General features: G+C 40.8%; 1 protein-coding gene across 3 annotated transcripts in view; it reads right to left on the bottom strand.

Moving 5' to 3' along the window:
• Window positions 1–19868, bottom strand: part of PDE11A (phosphodiesterase 11A) — a 413214-nt gene that overhangs the window by 30091 nt on the left and 363255 nt on the right. For all 3 annotated transcript variants that reach the window (XM_060621932.3, XM_060621931.3, XM_060621933.3), the window contains exons 16-19: window positions 18565–18642; window positions 13025–13088; window positions 6930–7004; window positions 1743–1826 (exon numbers count right to left, since the gene is read on the bottom strand). In XM_060621932.3, coding sequence (XP_060477915.1) covers window positions 1743–1826; window positions 6930–7004; window positions 13025–13088; window positions 18565–18642 — 301 coding nt within the window. The remainder of the gene's footprint in view (window positions 1–1742; window positions 1827–6929; window positions 7005–13024; window positions 13089–18564; window positions 18643–19868) is intronic.

Here is a 19868-nt window from a genome sequence, read left to right as displayed (position 1 = left end):
AATCAGACGCAAAACAATGAAATTAGCATGGAAAAGCCCATGAGAATCCTTGCCAGCATTTATTATAACCAATCACATAGGAAGGATATGTGGACTTTGGGTCCATTCCAAAGAAGATTTGCAAACTAATACCGGAAATTTATCAGTCCCACAATTACAAGTTTTCGTCCTCCTAAGCTTTACCCACCGTAAAAGGAATTTACTAATTGCAAAAATTCATCCCATTTATTGCCTCAGTGGGCACAGGAAACTGAATAAATTATAAATAATTCAACATGGGTAGTCAAGGCGAATTTAGCAAAGCAAGATATATCTGACCCAACAGCTGTGGGCTTTGTACCTGGGCACCCAGCTTATGCAGAGATACCAGAGAAGCAAGGGTGGGAGGAGCAGACAGGAAGAAAAGAAAGTCAAGAAGCCTCTTATAATAAAGTGTACGTTACTCTTGATTTTTTCACCCAAGTTTTCATTATTAAACAAGAGCATTATGTGCCATTTATAGCTAAAATAATGTACTTAAGATTATTTTAAAACTTTGATTTTATGCTACCATGTATTGAATGGTTCATGTAAAACAAAGATATGAATTTTGGTGTTTTTTGCTGTTTATAGTCATTAAAAAGTTTCATTTCTATCTTCAAGATAGTATTCTAGGATTTTTTTTTTTTTTTTTTTTTTTAGTGTAATGTGACAGGGCTCAGCAGCTCCTAAAAGTGTTGAAAACGAAGTGGTAGATAAGCCTGAAACTTAATGGTTGTGAGGTCCTTAAAAACCAATACTGTGTTTTTAATGGAGTTACACAGAGTGAGAAACTAACGCGGTTTTGCTTTCCCTGCATGTGTTTCTCACTTTGAAGTTGGAAAAGCAGCTCAGTCTGATTGAGCGAGGTAGGGGGTAAAGAACTCGCCAGGTTTTACACATGAAAGCAAATGCTTAGTAGCAGAATTAAAAGCCAATGAACACTAAACCCTTAGTGTTAGCTGGTGCCGATCCTAATCTGTACTCAAAAAGTGGAGTGTGAACATTCAAAGCCCATGACACTTGTCTCCTTGCCAGAAGCAGGGTCCCGACCACCAGGGAGCGGCATTTGTCACATGCATCTCAGAGAGAGGCAGAGCTTTCCCATGGAAGGTTCTTTCAAAACTCTGTGGCCCAGACCATGCGATCAGGACAGAAGGCCATGTGTCATGGTTTCATGGAACTCTTGTGTCTCGTAGGATATTAGTAAAAGTGAAAGAAAACTTGTAAAACAAAAATGAAGAAGATTTCCACAGTCAAATGTTTGAGAAATTTGGCATTGATCAAGGTTGAACATGTTTCTTTCCTGAAGGACTCCTCTGAGCCTTCAGGTTCCCTAGTTGTTGGGCCTGAGAGCTCTTTTTGAAGAGATATCTATCAGGCTATGGCTGGATACTTGTGTTCCACAGGGCACAGCTTGGGAAATACTGAGGTAAAATATTTTTAATCCTGGTTTATAGATGGGGGCATCAAGGCCCCCATTATGTCCTAGATTATGTCCTAGAAGGAGAACTCAGGTCTCTGGCCTCCTAGCACTAACTTTTCCTAGGAGACGGTCAGAAATCTGAGAAAAGATTGACCACAGCCAAAGTTCTTAGCAATACACTTACCCTGGAAAGGTCTCCTAAAACTAACGTTTCTGAGATTACATACACTCTTCTTTCCTGGCTCAGTCAGGACATGCACCGCCAACTCCTCCCCCCCACCTCCCAAATCCTGAGTACCTGATACAAAGGCATACAGATGCTATCAATCCACTCCAATTGTAACCGAGGCAGTTCATCTTTCCGGTTCCGGTCAAAGATAGCCTAGAATGGGGGAGGAGAAGCTTGTCTTTATTACTCTGGAGTATTTTACAGGTGCTTTGTCAACACTTTGCCACAGTGATCCAATTTTTACCAACTGAACACTTCACAAATCACAATCAATCTTTACATGTACTTTCTTTTCCTTTATCTGTGATGAGAAAGAAAGTATTTTCACCTCTTTTTATGAGATTTGTAAGCGAATTTATTTGAACTTTATAGCACGCAACTCCTTGGGGCCAAAATCTGTCTTCAGATACAGGTAATGGCCACTAAATCAAGTCATCAGTTCACTGGGAATTGGGTATGAGTCAAGGGGGAAGGGGATATGTTTCATTGCCACAAAAATAATGCAGGCTTTTATTTTTATAGTGAAAGAAGGTGGGATAGATGAGAAAAGATCCTTAAAAGCAGTTTCATTTTAAACAGAAACTATTTGTATTCATTTTTCAGGGTGGGGTGTGGGTTTGACAACTGTGTTTTTCGATAAGCTTCTGTCATTAATAGATTCCTAAATTTTTATCTATCATTGGATGGATGATGGTGGCAGGTACCCATTCTCTCCTCACTCCCAGGCTTTAAACTTCATGATATTACAATGTTTAGAAATTTTAGGTATACTTTTTTGAGAAAAAGAAGGGACATATATCTGTTGGGCAGACATAAAAAGGGAAACGATCAGTTGGAATTGGGGGCTAAGGGGGATTCTTGAACAAACACTGCCAGTTCTACTCCCTTAAGAATGTCCCTGTCTTTGCTATCAAAGAATAAGGCCAGGGTCTGAGAAGCGACCTTTCCCTGCATTCCTGTCTTAGAGTAGGTTTGGTCTTTCCTCTACAGAGATAGTGGGTGACATCCACATCATCTCAGCATTCACACAGGTCATGAAGGAAGATCCAGGACTTCCCCTCGGTCTGGAGATGTTGCACAATCCAGCACCCTTCAGACTTATCAATGAGGGTGGGAGTGGGCAGGACAGAAATCACCAGCTGCCAGGGCTCACAAGAAGACATAAGAGTGCTGCTGAGGGAAATATCTCCAAAAAAATCTCCAGTCAGAGAAGATCACTGACTCCCGCAGGCTCTTCTCATCCTTGTCTTGCAACATGAAATGTGAAATACCAGGAAAGAGGACTAGGGTCTGCTGGGGGAAGGAGTGGTTCTTGTGAACTGCATGAGTCTTTGTCCAAAATGTTCCTTTAAAAATATTATTCTAGGGACGCCTGGTGGCTCAGTCGGTCAGGTCATGAGCTCACAGTTCATGGGTTCAAGCTCTGCATTGGGCTCTGTGCTGACAACTCGGAGCCTGGAGCCTGCTTTGGATTCTGTGTCTCCCTCTCTCTCTCTCTCTGCCCCTACCCCTGCTTATGCTCTCTCTCAATTTCAAAAATAAATAAATAAATATTAAAAAATAATATTCTGTTATCTACTCTTCAGTGCTCATTGCTATCTGAAATTTCCTTATTTACTTAATTACTGTTTCTGGTGTATAGAATTGTGTTGTTGTTGTTTTTTTTTTAAATTCAGTGTCAGTGGTTTTTAGTATATTCACAATTAGTTGTGCAACCATTACTATAGTCAATTTTAGCACATTTTTATCACCCCAAAAAGAAATCTCGTATCAGTTAGCAGTCACTCCTCAACTCCCCCAAGGCTCCACCCTTAGGCAACCAGTGATCTGTTTTCTGTTTGTATAGATTTGGTTATTCTGCACATTCACATAAATGGAATCGTATGATACGTGGTCTTTTGTGACAGGCTTCTTTCACCACGCATGATGTCCTCAAGGTCCATTCCTATAACATGCATCAGCACTTCATCCCTTTTATGGCCAAATGATATTACATTGTATAGATCACCATATTTTATTTATCCATTCATCAGGTGATGGGCATTTGGGTTGTTCCCACTTGTCGGCTATTATGAATAATGTGAACATTCACGTACAAGTTTCTATGCAAGTGTATGTTTTCATTTCTCTTGGGGATATACCTAGAGGCAGAATTGCTGGGCCATGTGCTGAAGCCAATGTTTAATGTTTTCATTAATTGTCAAACTGTTTTCCAAAGCAGCTGCATGACTTTATGTTCCCATCAGCAGTGTGGGAAGTTCCAGTTTCTCCACATCCTCACCAACACTTGTTTTTGTCTATCTTTTTAATTATAGCTAGTCCCTGTGAAAGTGGTGTCTCATTGTGGTTCTGATTTGCATTTCCCTGATGACTAATGATTTTGAGCATCTTTTCATGTGCTTATTGGCCATGTATGTATCTATATATACATATATAGATATTCATTGGAGAAATATGTATTCAGATCATTTTCCCTTTTAAAAAATTGGGTTGTCTTTCTATGAATTGTAATAGTTCTCTATATATTCTAGATACCAGGCCCATATCAGATAGATGATCTGCAAATAATTTCTCTATACTGTAGGCTGTCTTTTCATTTTCTTGATAGTGTCCTTTAAGATGCAAAGTTTCACAGAGGGCAACGGCTCCTGCATCTCCTCCTTTTTGTGTACTCCACTCAGTTCCTACAGAAAACGGACACCCAGACAACTCCCACCCCTGGCCTGGCATCAAGAGACCGCCAACAAGAGTTGTGGCATAGGGCAGTGGTTCCGGTTTAAGGAGACTGGCCCGGGCCCTTCCTTGCTCCCCCACCCGCCTCAGTCTCCCCCCACTCCCACATTGTCATGCACTGTGCGCTTGTCTTCCTACACTCTACTCAGCCGTCGTTGCAGGCAAACACTCCCCCCACCCTCCATTTTCCCCACTACTGCAGCCACCTCCCGACCTGTTGCTATAGAGCCTACCTGTGTCAATAAACAACAGCTGAAGTAAAAAAAAAAAAAAAAAAAAGATGCAAAGTTTTAAATTTTAATGAAGTCCAATTTATCTATTTTATTTTTCAGAAGATTTATACCTTGTTTTCTTCTAAGAGTCTCATATAGTTTTAGCCCTCACATTTAGGTCTATGATCCACTCTGAGATTATTTTGAGGTTTGGTGACAGGGATCTAGTGTCATTCATTTGCATGTGGATATCCTGCTGTCCCTGCACTATTTGAGAAGACAGAAGACTGACCCCATTGAATTGTCTTAGCATTCTGTTGACAGTTGGCCATACTGTAAAAGTTTATTTCTAGACTAGTCACTTCTCAATAAATGTTTTTGAGTGCAAGTGTGAGATAGCACATTGATTGTCCTGTGCTTTCCTTTTACAGCCTTTTGCATCTTGTAGTTGATTATGAGTGATTATTTATATAATGTCTATCTTTCCCATCAGTTGACAGCTTTGCTCATGGCTGGATGCACAGTGCCCAGCTTCACGCTCGCTACCCAGAGGTGCTTGAGCATGTTTTACTAACTGACTCACTGCTTCTACTATTAACCCTTGGCTGTGGTCTAGATTAGCCGTTGTTTTCAGAAAGTTACCCTGATGACCTCTAGGACCGTGACACCAGATGGAGGGACTCCCAGACAATTTTCTCCCTAAGCATCAAGGAATAAAAGACACACAACTGGTGTCACCTCTGCGCGCATGCATTTCCAGACATCTCTGGGAAAGGACTAATGAGAAATACCCCTGCCACAGCAGCCAGGAGACTGTCATTGGCAATGTTGAGTAGCCTTTTGCGAGGAGAGAGTAGCATTTAGTGCTATGTTTCCACCGCAAAATTAATGTCATTTATGTGTTCAGCGAATGCCTTACCTGAGTGTACAAAGCCTCCTTAGTGCTGCGTCACTGCATTTGCCAGGTCGCCAATGCTGGCAACCGACTCATTTTTTTTTCCACTTAATTAAATGACCTGTGGTATTGCTACATTATAAACCCTTCAGACAAAGCCCCTGAAACAATTTTTAAGTGGAAGAAAGCTTTCATTTGAAAATAAACATGTAGCTGAGAGGAATTTGGGTTGTCACTAGGGTTTTACACATTAACTCTGTACCCCAAACTGGCATCACAGCCAAATCTGCTGATACTACCAAAAAAGAATAAAGGGATGTTCTGGAAACAGTATAAGTAGATACTGCTTTGGAAACTAAAATACAGGGTGAGTGTTTTAGCCTATGGAGTCTTCTGACCTTTTAAAGGTAGGCAACAAATTAAGAATAGTTAAATTAGTTAAGGCTGTGAGGTCTGACTTCAGACAGGTGAAGCTGTTTGACTAAGAGCTAGCTCTCTGGCTTTTCCTTACTTTTAAATGCTCGAAAAGAAAGGCGTCCTAAAACTTGAAGATCTTACAAATAACCTCCAAATGTTCAGAACTCGGTTGACTTGAATCCTCATAAACAGACATTCCTGACAATTCAAACATTCCTTAAGCCTAATGAATCTATTAATGAGTCTAATTGAATCTACTGTGCTGTACCAGCTGCACAGTGCTTTGTACCATTCTTTGAGTTGTGAGGTGACGATTTGTAGCTAACCATTCCTTAAGAATAGAGGCCACCCCCTCCTTGTGGATGAGGCATTTATGTCTTTTGTCTTGTTTGAGTAAAACCAGCATCATCCTGAGCCTACAGTAAGCATTCTCAAATAATAATTGAATGGTTGAATCTAACAAAAATAGCATTTCAGTCAACAGAACCTAGTTCCCCAAGTGAGACTTTTCATTTTGCAAACAAAGGAAAGAAACAGAGACTTGAAATGATCTCGGTTTGGGATTTTAGAAAGCCCCAACTGGAAAATAAAACCCAGAACGACCATTATTTACTGCAGTTGTCTGTTCTAAGCTCCTCAAGGCTGGACAGGCTGCCTTTAACTTTTGTCTGTATTTCTCTTCCAAGGTAGGTACGGACCACTTATGTAATGCCAGCACTGGGCTTGGAGCTACTCCAGTGCCACTCGGTACATCCTCCCTTGTGCCCACTTGTCTTGCCATGTGAGCTCAGGAAATGCTTGTTAAGTAGCTCACCACTCTTAATCAGAAACCTGGGAATAGGAGTGTTTAGCGTCTAAGTTTAATTAAAGTTTTAAACTTTCAGGAGTGCTTTCTTAAATCCACTCTCAGTCTTTCCCACTTTCAGGGTGTGATTTGGAGTTGCTTCTGAAAATGTCATTCCAAAGGCTAAATGTGTCATAATAAAAGGATGGGCTTACTGAAGGAGTGAGTTTGAGTTCTGATCTCTCCCGATCTCCTTGTTCAAAGAACTCACTGGTTACAAGTTCAGCCACCTGGAACATATAAATATGTAATTTATGGTTATGTGTAATTTATCATAAGACTCAGAAGTTATTTCTGCCTTATGTGTATGGTGATTATCTTCAACATAGATAATAATTTAAAAAGCTTTTGAAGGAGTACATTAACCTTTTCTGTTTCAACATATTATAGAAGTTAATCAATGCAACTGATTTCCTTTTAATCAGAAGAACTTGTGCAGGGTATTTTCAGATGCCTGCCAGTAGATGATCTCTGACCATGCAGATTCCATATTCACAATGAGGCATGGGGTTGCCAGCTTCAAAGGAGGAAATGTTCTTATTATAGAAAAATGAGGCAAATAATCCCTAATCATAATTTCTGTTTCCATATTATAATATACTTGTAATATTTTTGCTAACCTTTGGTTGTTTCAACCCAGATTCTTTACTTTGTTGCATACTTTTATCTTAGCTTGGTTTCATTGGCCATCCCCCAAACTCCTTAACTGCCTCACCCTACCAATAATTGCGTGGACTCTGGAGAGGATAACCCCAGGGCACACCTCTGCTTCTTACTGTAGCAATTAGTTAAGAAGCAGGACTAATGCTAGATTCACTGTTCATACCAGTTTTTTTGTTTTGTTTTGTTTTTTACAGTGTGTCATGATACAGTTTGAAGAATGTTGATTTGGTCTTCAGCTGTCTTAATCTATGTACTAAAAGTATTAATTTATGGTAGGTTCTAGCTGGTACAAGCAAATGGTAGAGATTTTTCCAGAGTAAGGACTTCTATTTTTTTTCACTTTTCATCTATTAGCATGGATGATCAGAAGTTGATGATTGATCATTGTTAAGCTACAGAGAAGCTTCTCCAAGCCCTGTGCTTCTAATGATAGTTTATGGGAAGCATAATGATATAACAGGTAAGTGTTAAACAGGTATTTTCAACAATACTATGGAACAAGATCTAGGAAATCTCTCAGATGAACTGGCTGGATTTACAAAATTTGGACGAGCAGAAAACAAAATTTCAGAAAAGTTGAAGGCAAGAAGGTCTAGATCCCCCGACCAGTTTTTCCTCTATTCCAGGATCTTATGAAGATGAGATTCATGGTCTGGAAAAGGCTAGAATGGTTTAATTTTTGGTCAAGTGGATAGAATCAACATAATTTACCTAAGTGTATCTCTCAAGAGATTTTGTCCACCATAAATCATAACCACTGATAAAACATAAAAACATCTCTCTTACACACACACACACACACACACACACACACACACACACGCACACCCTGAGAATAGCAAGTATGTAGCTCATATGTAAAGAAATAGAATATCTAGTCAGTCCAGATTTTAAACATTTCTAATAAGGAATATGGGTACCTTTAAAAAATTTAATAGCATAAAATTAGTTGGAGCTGGCTCAATTTTTCTAGGGACTGATTCACTTCTCTCTCTAGTCTCTGCCACATTAGCACTCCAGGCCTCTCTTTCTGTCTCTGGCCTTCCTTTAAAAAAGAAATGGTCCCCTAAGGGCCTGGCCTCATTTATTCAGTCCCCAGAACACTCCCTCAGATTGCTCTGAGGTGGGTCTTTTGCACTAAAGAATACAAATGTGCACATCAGGTCACCCCCAGGTAGGAGTCCTACACAGGTCTATCACCCCTGGAAAGCAAAGAAATTAAAACACAACCCTGTCCTTGATCTTTCTAAAGTGGTCCTGGGTATCTCCCCTGTGCTTCTTTCACAGTTCAACTTGTATCACTGTTTCATTTGTACTTAAAAACCCAATCAGGAACATTAAGTGGCTCCTAATTGAATTTTTTATTAAAGAAGGAAATTGAGATGCTAATCAGGCCTGGGGGGGGGGGGGTCACTGGGGAAACCCACATGCTTAGAGTCATGTTTGTGAGGAAGTAAAACTGGAATAGACACCAGTAAAAAAAACCATTTTGCAAGGAAATTTAAAAATATCAACTTCTAGGAAATTAGAAATATATTTATATTTTTAAAAGAGGGTTCTATTATTTTTGTCCAAATGTTTCCTAAAATCATAGAAATATGTTTTTGAAAATGTTTTAACCTATTCAATTTGGAGACAAACACAAATGAGATCTCCAGTTTAGAGTTGTGGCACGATTTCTGAAGCAAGTGTTTGGAAAAACATGGTTTTGTGCTTTATTTCCCCAAACTCTTGAGTTTTTTCTGCACTGATCAGCAGAACTTCACATCCTAAAAATAAAATACTATTTACATCAATGACCAAGAGACCGGCCAATAGGCCTCCCAAGTTGGTCTACAACGTCAATGCAGAACCTTTTTTTCTTGTTAAGTACTTTGTCCTGTCCCTTTCCCACTCCCAAGTGGGCTACTGCTCCTTTAGTTGTTGACATGCATTTCACTGGGGTTTCTGAAAGTCCCGGCATATCATATCTCATCCCACTCTCTTTCCAATCTTCTCTATTTTCCCCCTGGTCCCCTGAATTTTCTTCTGCTTTCTACCCCTCCACTGCTTTCCATCCCAATTCAAGAGGCCACCCCACTACTACAGTTTTTCCCGATACCTGGAAGATACCTATCTCTTCTCTGGTCCAGACTTTACTATAGGGGAGGCTTCCCATACTGGGGAAGTGAAGGGTGGGCAGAGATGTAGAAATACGCTACTCAACCAAGCAAATTCCTCCCTGGTTTATGTAACTTCAAGTGTGAAGTTGAAAACCAAAATGAAAACCAAAGTTCAATTGGAGGAGAACTTTATAGGAAATCTGCATTGGACTGTGATAGGAACAAGAAATAAACTTTTCTTTGAGTAAAACAACTGAAATTTGAGAATATATTTGTTATTGTAGCAAAGCCTAGCCTAGTTTTGACTCACACAAAAAAATGGTATGGAAATGAGGTGTGTTCTTTTTAGAAAGAAAGAAAAAGAAGGAAGAAAAATAAAAGACCCTAAAATATGTAGCATCAGCTTGGGGGGCAGGTATAAAACAGTGAGGAAACGGCTGTTGGAGGCTGTAAGGATGACACCCATGGTACACAGTGGCAAAATATTTTGTACAATTCTCTTTGAAATAAAGCAAATAATATATCTGATGAATTTACAGCCTTAGGAGAAGATACTGGAAAACAAAATGTTGGTAGCATGTGAGAATTGCTATTGACTGTGTTTTGCTAAGTATTGTAAGAAGTGAGCTCTGAAAAGGATTGGCAGGTTTACAACCAGGAATGAAAGAGAAAGGAGAGAGTCACAAATTCAGAGTCTTCATCTTCAGGGATGGAAGACAGAGCTGCTTTTTAACCCCAAAGTGTAAAAATAAAAATTGAGATATGTTTCGAATGACAAAGGCTGATCAAGACCCAGCCTTACAACTAGAATCAAAGGTATGGCCAGTGCATCCACAGTTAAAAACTGAATGAATTAGGTGGTACATAGGATATCCCTTCAATTGGACAAATGGCCCAGAGAAATCATTAGGCCCTGAATACTAGGAACTGGATCATGAAAGAGGAAGAAAGAAGTACATATGCTAGTTTTCTTTGTTCTTTAATACAAGGAAGCAAAGAGATAGAGCAGATCTAAGAAGTCTGTCTAGAATGGAACTGTGGATGTGGTTATTGGCAAATGGAAGTGACTAGGATCAAAGACATAAGAAGCTGACTAAATGTTTAAGAGAGTTTAGTACCAAAACCCCCCTAAGACTGTGACTACTTAAAACTTAAAATAAGCCTTGGGTCCTCAATCTTCTTTAGGTGGGAAACAGGCTGAGAAAACTGCCTGGTCATTGGATACAGCCAAGGAAGGCAATGGAAAAGGAATAATGTCCCAGGGTAGATCTAAGGGCCATGGACAATGATGACTGGGGAGCATCTCCCAGAGAATTAGGGTCTACCACAGAGTAGATGGCCTTCCAGTGAATGCCCAGTGGGATTTTGGAATTGCCGTGGCCTCCTAACTGCCAAATATTGGTCATCTCTTCCCCTTCTGAATGGGAGTGTTGTAATGAGTATTTTGTGGTTTGAGTGTAAGTCAGATGCTGTGTTTGGGGTGCATGTAGGTCTTTAATTTGCATCCAGACCTGATGTGGAGACTGGCATAGATCACCCAGAGATACTGGACTTGAGCTTGATACCATGACTTTTGGGACATTTGGGTCATCTCCCTTGGGGACAGGATGAGTATATTTTGCCTGAGGAAGGAGAGTGAATCACATTTTTGGTGATTAGAAGGGCAAACTGTGGTAGTCACGTTTTCATCAACTATTTCTGGCTTTCTACGTTCTGGGCACAGGAAAGGCTTTTACTTCCTGGTTGGGTGGGGTCTTGTGACAAGTTCTGGCCAATGAATTTCTGGGGATTTATTTGCATTTATTTGCCAGTGCAAGACATGCTAGGGCCTCTGTCGGAATGATCCAAATGGTAGCTGCTCCCTCAGTCGCAGTCCAAAATGAGGAATGGTACCAAGCTGGTCCTGGATGCACATGTTCATAAGCAGTGTGTTGTGTTAAGCCACTGAGGCTGAGGGATAACAGCCCATTCTGCTGACACAATGGCATCATTTAAAAATGCCAACTGGTATATCTGGTATAAGAAAGAGTAGAAGTGCTGTAAAGAACGAAGGCTTTGGAGCCTACTCTGTTGGGATTTGAATACCTAGCTCTATCAACTTACTAGGTGTATCACCTCAAGCTACTTATCTTTTCTAGGCTTCATTTTCCCCATTTGTGAAATAGGGGTAATAACTGTATAAGTTTCCCAGCGTTGCCAGAAATGACCACAACTTGGTGGCTTAAAGCAATGAGGAATCTGTTCTCTCATAGTTCTGGAGGTTGGCAGGTCAACATCAGTTCACTAGACAGCAATCAAGGTTTTGCCAAGGCCGAGCTTGCTCTGGAGCCTCTAAGGGAGAATCTTTCCTTTGCCTCCTCTACTTTCTGGCAGTTACCAGCTTTCCCTTGTTTGTGGCCACATCACTCTACTCTCTGCTTTCTCTTCACATCCTCTTCCCCTATTCTGAATGTGTAATCTCCCAGTGTCTCTCTCTCTCTCTCTCTTAGGAGGACACCTGTCATTGAATTTAGGTCTCACCTGGATAATCCAGGATAATGATGGCCCTTAACTTAATCACATCAGCAAATACCCTTTTTCCTTCTAAGGCAATGTTTACAGGTTCCAGAAATCAGCATCCAATATCTTTCGGTTGCCATTATTCAGCCTACTAGACTAACTATACCTAAATCAAAGTTGGAGGATTAAATGATATAATACATATAAAGGAGTCATTTAAAATTAGATATTTAGTCAATAAATATTAGTTATTTATTGTTATATGAGTCTACTTTATTTTCCTTAAAATGGTGAGACTTAAGATACCAAGTTACTATTTTAGACCCCACAGAGTAGGTGTGCCACATGAAAATTAAAAAAGAGTTTAATCTCCAAATACTATCAGTAATCAAGGATCTTAAATTGTGTGGTTACTGGCTTGAAACCTGTTCTTGCTCTAAACTAACACTTTTAGCAGTAAGACCAGATAGATGGTAAAGGCACGATTTTTGGGGGGTACAAATTAAAGTTGGATATTACACACTTTGGCCACAGTGATTTCATCTCCAAATAGTCTTTAAATAAAAAGAAATTTTCCTTTTGACCCCTTGGTTTGTTTTTTCCTTTTTTTTCTTTTCTTTTTCTTTTTCTTTTTTTTTCCAGATGAGAAAAAAGTGGACCTTGTGCTACAACACAATTACCTATTTAAAAACACTATTTTTGAAACTCTTGCCTTAGGAAATGGTCAATGCGTTATTTGGATTTAGAGTGTTAACAAAATCTTACAGAGTCAGAAATACTATTATTCAGTGGAAGCACATTAAAGAAAGGCTGTGCAATAAACTATGTCGTGCCCAAGCCTCCCGCTATTTTTTACACCATGTTAATACTGATGCAAATTGACTAGGGTTTCAGTGCCTGGGAGTCTGGGCTCTGGGAATATTGTCCCCCCCGCCCCCCTCCCGCAGTTCCTCCTCTGCTGAGCCCTGCCATTAATCACCACTTGCCTGTCTCGAGATCTCCCATGGTTTGGTCACGGCTCCAAGGTCACAGGCTGTCATTAACATTGATCTGAAAAACAGAACCAAACAAAACAGCCTGAATAATCTTTTGTTGCATTCCGAAACAATCCCGTCCTGGATACATAAATAAATAAAATGGGACTAAGGCCAACTCACATGTCTTTCCCTCAACAAGGGAAGCACTGTTTACCGTCCCCATGTTTAGCATCTCCGTCTTGTGGCCACACTGCTTAGGAAGACAAAGCTCACACACACCCTCCGGTGCCCTTTTGCTATGTCTGCAGCGGATCAAGGAAGGCAAAGCACTACTTTCTCTGTACCTGAGCTAAGCAAGTTCTGCGTAAACTAATCTCTAATGGACGGATGGACAATGCTTTTTATTCTTAACTATCAGCAAGGGAATCAGTATATAATGCCACATACACAGCTGATAAATCTCTTTACCAACTTATCACTGATTGATGGGAATGGACAGAAACCTATAGCAGAAGGCAAGGCGCTTGCCACCATAGGAGCTCCTTCATTGTCACCTGCCTTACGGAGCTCAGATTTACTGGGAGAGCCACAGTGTTTCACTCTAGTTTATTACCTGGCTGCAGCCCTGTTTTGTCACCATTATGAAGAAGAAACATATTCAGCTAAGCTCTCAGTAATTTGAGCATATAAGAAAGCACAGGAACATTTGAACCAGATTTTTGGGGGACAGATTTCTACTGGGTTTAACTAGAATTCATCCAACCATGGATATAAGAACACAGGGAACAACTGAAATTGTGGATAACTCTGGTGCTTATAATTTGATGTGGTGGGAAGCGGGAAAAACAAGGCACACTCCTTGTCCAAAATTTGCTTTCTTTGTGCTAAAGCCAGCAGTATGTGATGAAAAGCAATGAAGGATTGGAATTGGGACACCACCTCTTGATTGGCTCCTTTTGGAAGAAAGGGGTGTGCTGTTAGAGGTCAGAGGGCTGTCCTGATGTCGGGTGTCAACATTTCATACTCGAATGCCTTGGAAACATGTCTGCTTCCCAGATGGCAGAGCATGCCTAGATGCTAGTGGGGTTTGTGTCACTTCCCCGGGCAACTCCTCCAGGGAACAGGGCAGAGTAGCCGGTAACAATAGGTCATTCAGAGCCACCAGGCACAATGGTGTCAGAACCCCCCCTCCAGGAGTCAGGTAACATCTAATCCCAAGCATCCCTGTGTTAAGCACTATGCGGAACAACAAATCAGAGCATTCTTCATATTTGATCTTTTGTAACAAGCAGTCTAGTGTTTTCCTCCCTCTGTACAAAGTGCTTTACCAACTAACTACTAACTCAATAAATCTTCTGAACCCACTGGTAGGGGTCATTATTCCTATTTTTTTAATGTGTTTTTTTAATTTATGTAATATTTATTTATTTTGAGAGAGAGAAAGAGTGTGCAAGAGAGTGAGGCAGGGACGGGGAAGGGGCAGAGAGAGAGGGAAAGAGAGAATCCCAAGCAGGCTCCACACTGTCAGCACAGACCTGATATGGGGCTCGAACCCACAAACTGTGAGATCATGACCTGAGCCCAAATCAAGAGTTGGATGCTTAACTGACTGAGCCACCCAGGTGCCCCAAGTAGGGGCCATCATTCCTATTTCATGGAGAGGTAAATGATTAAAGATTAAGTAACTTTCCCAAAGTGAGTAAGTATTCAGGATTCTGTGATTATCAAAAAGATACCATGGGGCGCCTGGGTGGCTCAGTCGGTTGAGCTTCTGACTTTGGCCCAGGACATGATCTTGCAGCTGGTGGGTTCAAGCCCCCTGTCGGGCTCTGTGCTGACAGCTCAGAGCCTGGAGCCTGCTTCGGATTCTGTGTCTCCCTCTCTCTCTGTCCCTCCCTTGCTCATGCTCTGTGTCTCTCTCTGTCAAAAATAAATAAACATTAAAAAAAATCAAAATAAATAATAATAATAAAAAAAAGACACCAGACCCCCTCTTGTTACACCCTGATGCTTCTCACTTTACATTCTGCTGGTACCAGAGTGAGACAAGGCATTGGACTTTTCAATCTCTCTCCAGAGTATCTGATACTTGCACCATTTTTTTATTCATACTTCTCCTCCATATGCCAAATTATTTCAACAATAATCTTGTGTTAATCATTATTTTCTCAATTTGTTTTCTAATTTTAAAACAATTAGCAGGGGCGCCTGGGTGGCTCAGTTGGTTAAGCGTCTGACTATTGATTTCAGCTCAGGTCATGATCTCACGGTTTGTGAATTTGAGCCCCACGTCGGGCTCTGCACTGACAGTGTGGAGCTTGCTTGGGATTCTCTCTCTCCCTCTCTCTCTCTCTGCCTCTCCCCCACTCATGCTTTCCTTCTGAAAATAAATAAACTTTAAAAAAAGAAAAAAGAAAACGAATAAATTTTAATTTAAAAATATTCATATTCAGTAAAATAGTTCACGTATGAACTGAATTTCACATTTACCAAACAAAAATCACACTTCGCACTTCGCCCTCTGTTTCACTATTTTAAATTTGAAACACAAATAAAAAGTCCAAATAGTCGACGTAAAATAACAGAAGTGAAGTAACTCCAGTTGTTTTTTATCCTTGCCATTACTGTGCTATCCTTGTCGGATATGCTGTTTAAAAGCAGGACTGTGAAACTCTGCAGGCTCAGAAACATGAACTATCTCCAGAGCAAGGGCAAAAGGCTCTGAAGCATCAGGAACTTGCACTAAGGTGTGGACTGCATCCACCTGTGTCAGGGGCTGGTTAGATAATGGGGCACTTTTACACTTAGCTTACATGTACGAGATATGTACGACTATAGGTAAGTAATAATGTGCTAATTGGGAGCTTTCATAGCAACTATTCTGATACTCAGCAGTAGTCTCAGCAACTGTTTAGAACCTATGCCAACAAAAGATTTTTCTCAGGGAGAAGTAGCTTATCATTGACATTGTTTAGACTGCAGGCACATGGTGGTGATAAAAAGCAGGCCAACTTTTAGTTGGTTTTATTACTATTTTGAAATTCTCTAAGACAGTGTTCCCCTAGAGCCCCCCGGCCCTTTCTGCACACGAGTCTAACCATGAAATGGGGTGGGGGGGGAGGCAAAGATGGGGGCCAGTGGAGAGCTCCTGGAGCACCTGTTTCACATACTGAGCTTCCAAATAAGATTTTTCTTACATTTGGGATTCCCAACCAAAAAAAGTTTGAAAACCTCTGCAGGATAACACCCAGGTAGAGATGTGGAATGGGCACTGGCATTTTAGGAGTTGTGCTCAAAAGAGAGGCCAGGCTCGAGACATGGGGTGGGAGTCATTTGAGCAGAGATGGTACTTAAAGCCACAAGCATGCATGCTGAGGAAAGTAAAAACAGGTCCTTGGAGGTCCTTACATTTTAGGGGGACGGGGGAGGAGGAAGGGCTGAAGAAGAACAAAGAGGAGAAGCAGGAGTCAGAAGAAAGCAGAAAATCTGGAAGAGCTTGGCTTTGCAGAATCCAAGGCAGGAGAGAGATTTAAGAAAGGAAAGGCCAGGGCAATTAGGGGTGTGACGAGATCAAGGAAGAGAACAAAGACCCTACGATTTGATCCTTGGGAGGTGACTGGTGACTTTCAAAAGGAGCAAGGGGCGCCTGGGTGGCTCAGTCGGTTGAGCTTCCGACTTCAGCTCAGGTCATGATCTCGCGGTCCGTGAGTTTGAGCCCCGCGTCGGGCTCTGGGCTGATGGCTCAGAGCCTGGAGCCTGCTTCCGATTCTGTGTCTCCCTCTATCTCTGCCCCTCCCCCATTCATGCTCTGTCTCTCTCTGTCTCAAAAATAAATAAACATTTAAAAAAATTAAAAAAAAAAAAAAAAAAGGAGCAAAAATCACATTTCATAGACCCAATTCCTCAGTAGAAGAATGGCTAACTACTCTGTGGTAAATCCATACTTTGGAGAACTATGCATAGTTCTCTTTGGAGAACTATGCAACTATGATGTTTGGACATGGAAGAAATTCCAAGGCATATAGTTGAGTGAACAAGCAAGTTCAGACTGAGATATAAATATATAACTTACATTAAAACAAACAAATCCACACTACACAGTATTTTTCCTTAGAATATACACATATATGAATGCTTTGGAAATGTTGGAAAGGATACAACAAATTGTGTAGCTATATGTCAGTATGGGACATGGGAGTGAAGCCCAGGGGGGGTCTAGGGGCCTGTCATATTTTGTTACAGAAAAATATATCCCTATAATTACTTGTGGAACTAAAAATTATTTAAAAAGAAAAACACTGCCTTCTGAGAAGTTAGGAGGAGTGTGAATCAAGTGTGCAATTGAAGGGAAGAAGGGGGCTATGATTGGACTTTGAGAAGAAGGCAGATTTCAGGGATGAATTTTTTTTTTCCCCCTGAGGAGTTAGAAGAATATCTTTAGGCCTAGAATGATCATGATGGAAAAACAGATTCTGAAAATGCAAGCAATTAAATGCAATGTAGATGAGTATAATCGATATAGCAAGTTCAGGAGTCGGGGGGGGGGCAGGCAGGAGGAGGCAGAGGGAACAGAGTTAGGACACAAGGGAAGAGCTAGTTTAGGACACAAGGAAGGGTCCCCCTCCTTCTCTGTGCAGGAAGAAGAAAAAGGTCTGTAAAGATAGCAGAAAGAAATATCACTGTGGGAGGGGAGAAGGCCTCTGGAAAGTATGAAGAGTGGTCCTGGGCAGAGGGAGGGGCAGGCAGCCCTGTGTTCTGAAGCTGGAGGGGGCTGGGGGCAGGGCTTGCATGGCAGGTATGGGGCAGCCACGATAGGGGTGGTGCTCTGGGTGATTCTAGCAGTTGTGGAGCAGATACAGCGAGCCCACAGTCCTGGCCTCACAAAATTTTCCAGAAATACCAGCTTGGCACAGGAATAAGACAGCAGAAGTCTCGGGGTGAGTGAGGTAGGGACAGTGGAGGGACAGGATATGAGAAAAAGAGAAGTAGTGCCTAGCTGTCTGGATGGCTACAGTCAGGGGATTCAAATGTGCCACGTAAGGATAGTGGTTTGCTGCTGTCTTTTCTAAACAATTAGGAAGAAGTCCAGTGAAAAGTGTAGAACAGACTCCTTATTTCTGCCACCAACACGGTTCCAACTGGTTTTCTGTGTATAACATCTGTTGTCTCTAAAGAAAAACAAAAGTTCATTTGCCATTTTGTTTTCGGTAGTGATGTTTTCTAAGGTTCAAAAATCCTCTCTCTCCTCAACTTACATACTCTGCTTCCCCAGGAAAAACAGGAAGTCACAGCTTGCTGAAACTGAATCAATTTGAGCACCATTTTCTAATTCTGAAGGCAAATTTATGGTGAGGGGGCAAAAATATAATGAATTAGAAGATGGAAAGACACCCTACCTTTTCTCTAATTATTCAACTACTCTCTGAATGTTTTGAATGTAAGCTAAGATTTGTTGCTTTAAAAATCACTGTGTGCCCTTAGCACTGTCAGAAAAGCATGACTAAATCTTCAGATAATGAAAAAACACATAAACAAGAGCTGCTTCTTACCGAAATATATCACGATGGTTTTTGATGTTCCAATCATATTCTCCTTTACTGACAAGTTCAAAGAATTCAGTTCTCCTCCTGCACAAAATCAAATGAAGGAAGAAAGAAAAAAATCTGGAATGAAATTTCTCAGTCTGCGGGGTGACATAAACACATTTATGGGAAAATATAAGATCACCTGAACCAAGTAACTTAATATTTGAAATCATGAGGCTAAAGCACTATCAAAATAAATCACTTTTTAAAAAATGTTGAGGCTTCAAGAAAAAGCCACAATCATTTCTGAATGCATTTACAACACAGGAAATCATTGAGTCATAAAACAGAAAACAATGTGGCCCGGCATTTAGGATTACTTGCTGTGAAGTCCTTGTGACACTTACCCGAAGTCAGAGGAGGGAGGCAAGGACAAATAAAAAGCGGGAACAATTTTGGAATACCCTTCTATCATTCAACATGGAACTGAGCTGTATGAGGATCTCAGATAAGATAAACTCCCTGGTAGTAAATTCAGGGCAAATACTTTTTTTCTAGGGTAGAAAATAACTATTTCAGCATTTCAGTGCTTAAATACATAGTCTGTGGAGTCAGAAATACCTGTGTTTAAACAGTGGCTCAGTCACCTACTTACTGTGCAAATTGGTAAGTTACTTAAACCCTCTGAGCCTCAATTTCCAAATCTCTAACATGGGAATCATATTTGTTAACTCACAGGGTTATTGTGAGGGTTAAATGCAAAGCAGTTAGCATAGTGTCTGCACGTTCTAAGTGCTGGATGCACACACACACACACACACACACACACACACAAGGATACACATTTGGAATTATATAGATACAGAAAAGACAAGAACAGGATATTCTCAAGTTGTGAAAATAAGGGTGATTTATTTTTATTTTCACAACTTTCCTTTAATCTAGTTATAGAACTTTTCTTTTTTATAGTGAAAAAGGAAAAAAAGGAAGACATTAACATTTTGATTCCTTAAGAATAATTTCCCAAGGTTTCACCTTCTTGGCACTTTCTCCTGAAATACTGTCTAAAAGATCCTGACACACAGCTTCCCAGAGTCCATCCCATGTGGAGGTACTCCACATAAAGGGATTCCCTGGCCAACTGGGTTGGAGAAATGCTGCCTATAATCTACTTCCCTTGGAGATTCACCACCCAGAGCTTTTGAAAGCTCTGAGAAATACTGACAGAAAATCCTGTTGGGGCACCCCAACCGACTGTTGGCTCAGTTGATTAAGCATCAGACTTCGGCTCAGGTCATGATCTCACCGTTTGTGAGTTTGAGCCCTGC

The sequence above is a fragment of the Panthera onca genome, chromosome C1 (genome assembly GCF_046562875.1).
Source record: "Panthera onca isolate mPanOnc1 chromosome C1, mPanOnc1 haplotype 2, whole genome shotgun sequence".
Classification (NCBI taxonomy): domain Eukaryota; kingdom Metazoa; phylum Chordata; class Mammalia; order Carnivora; family Felidae; genus Panthera; species Panthera onca.
Note: the sequence above shows the minus strand (reverse complement) of the source record. Positions and strands in the feature narration are given on the sequence as shown.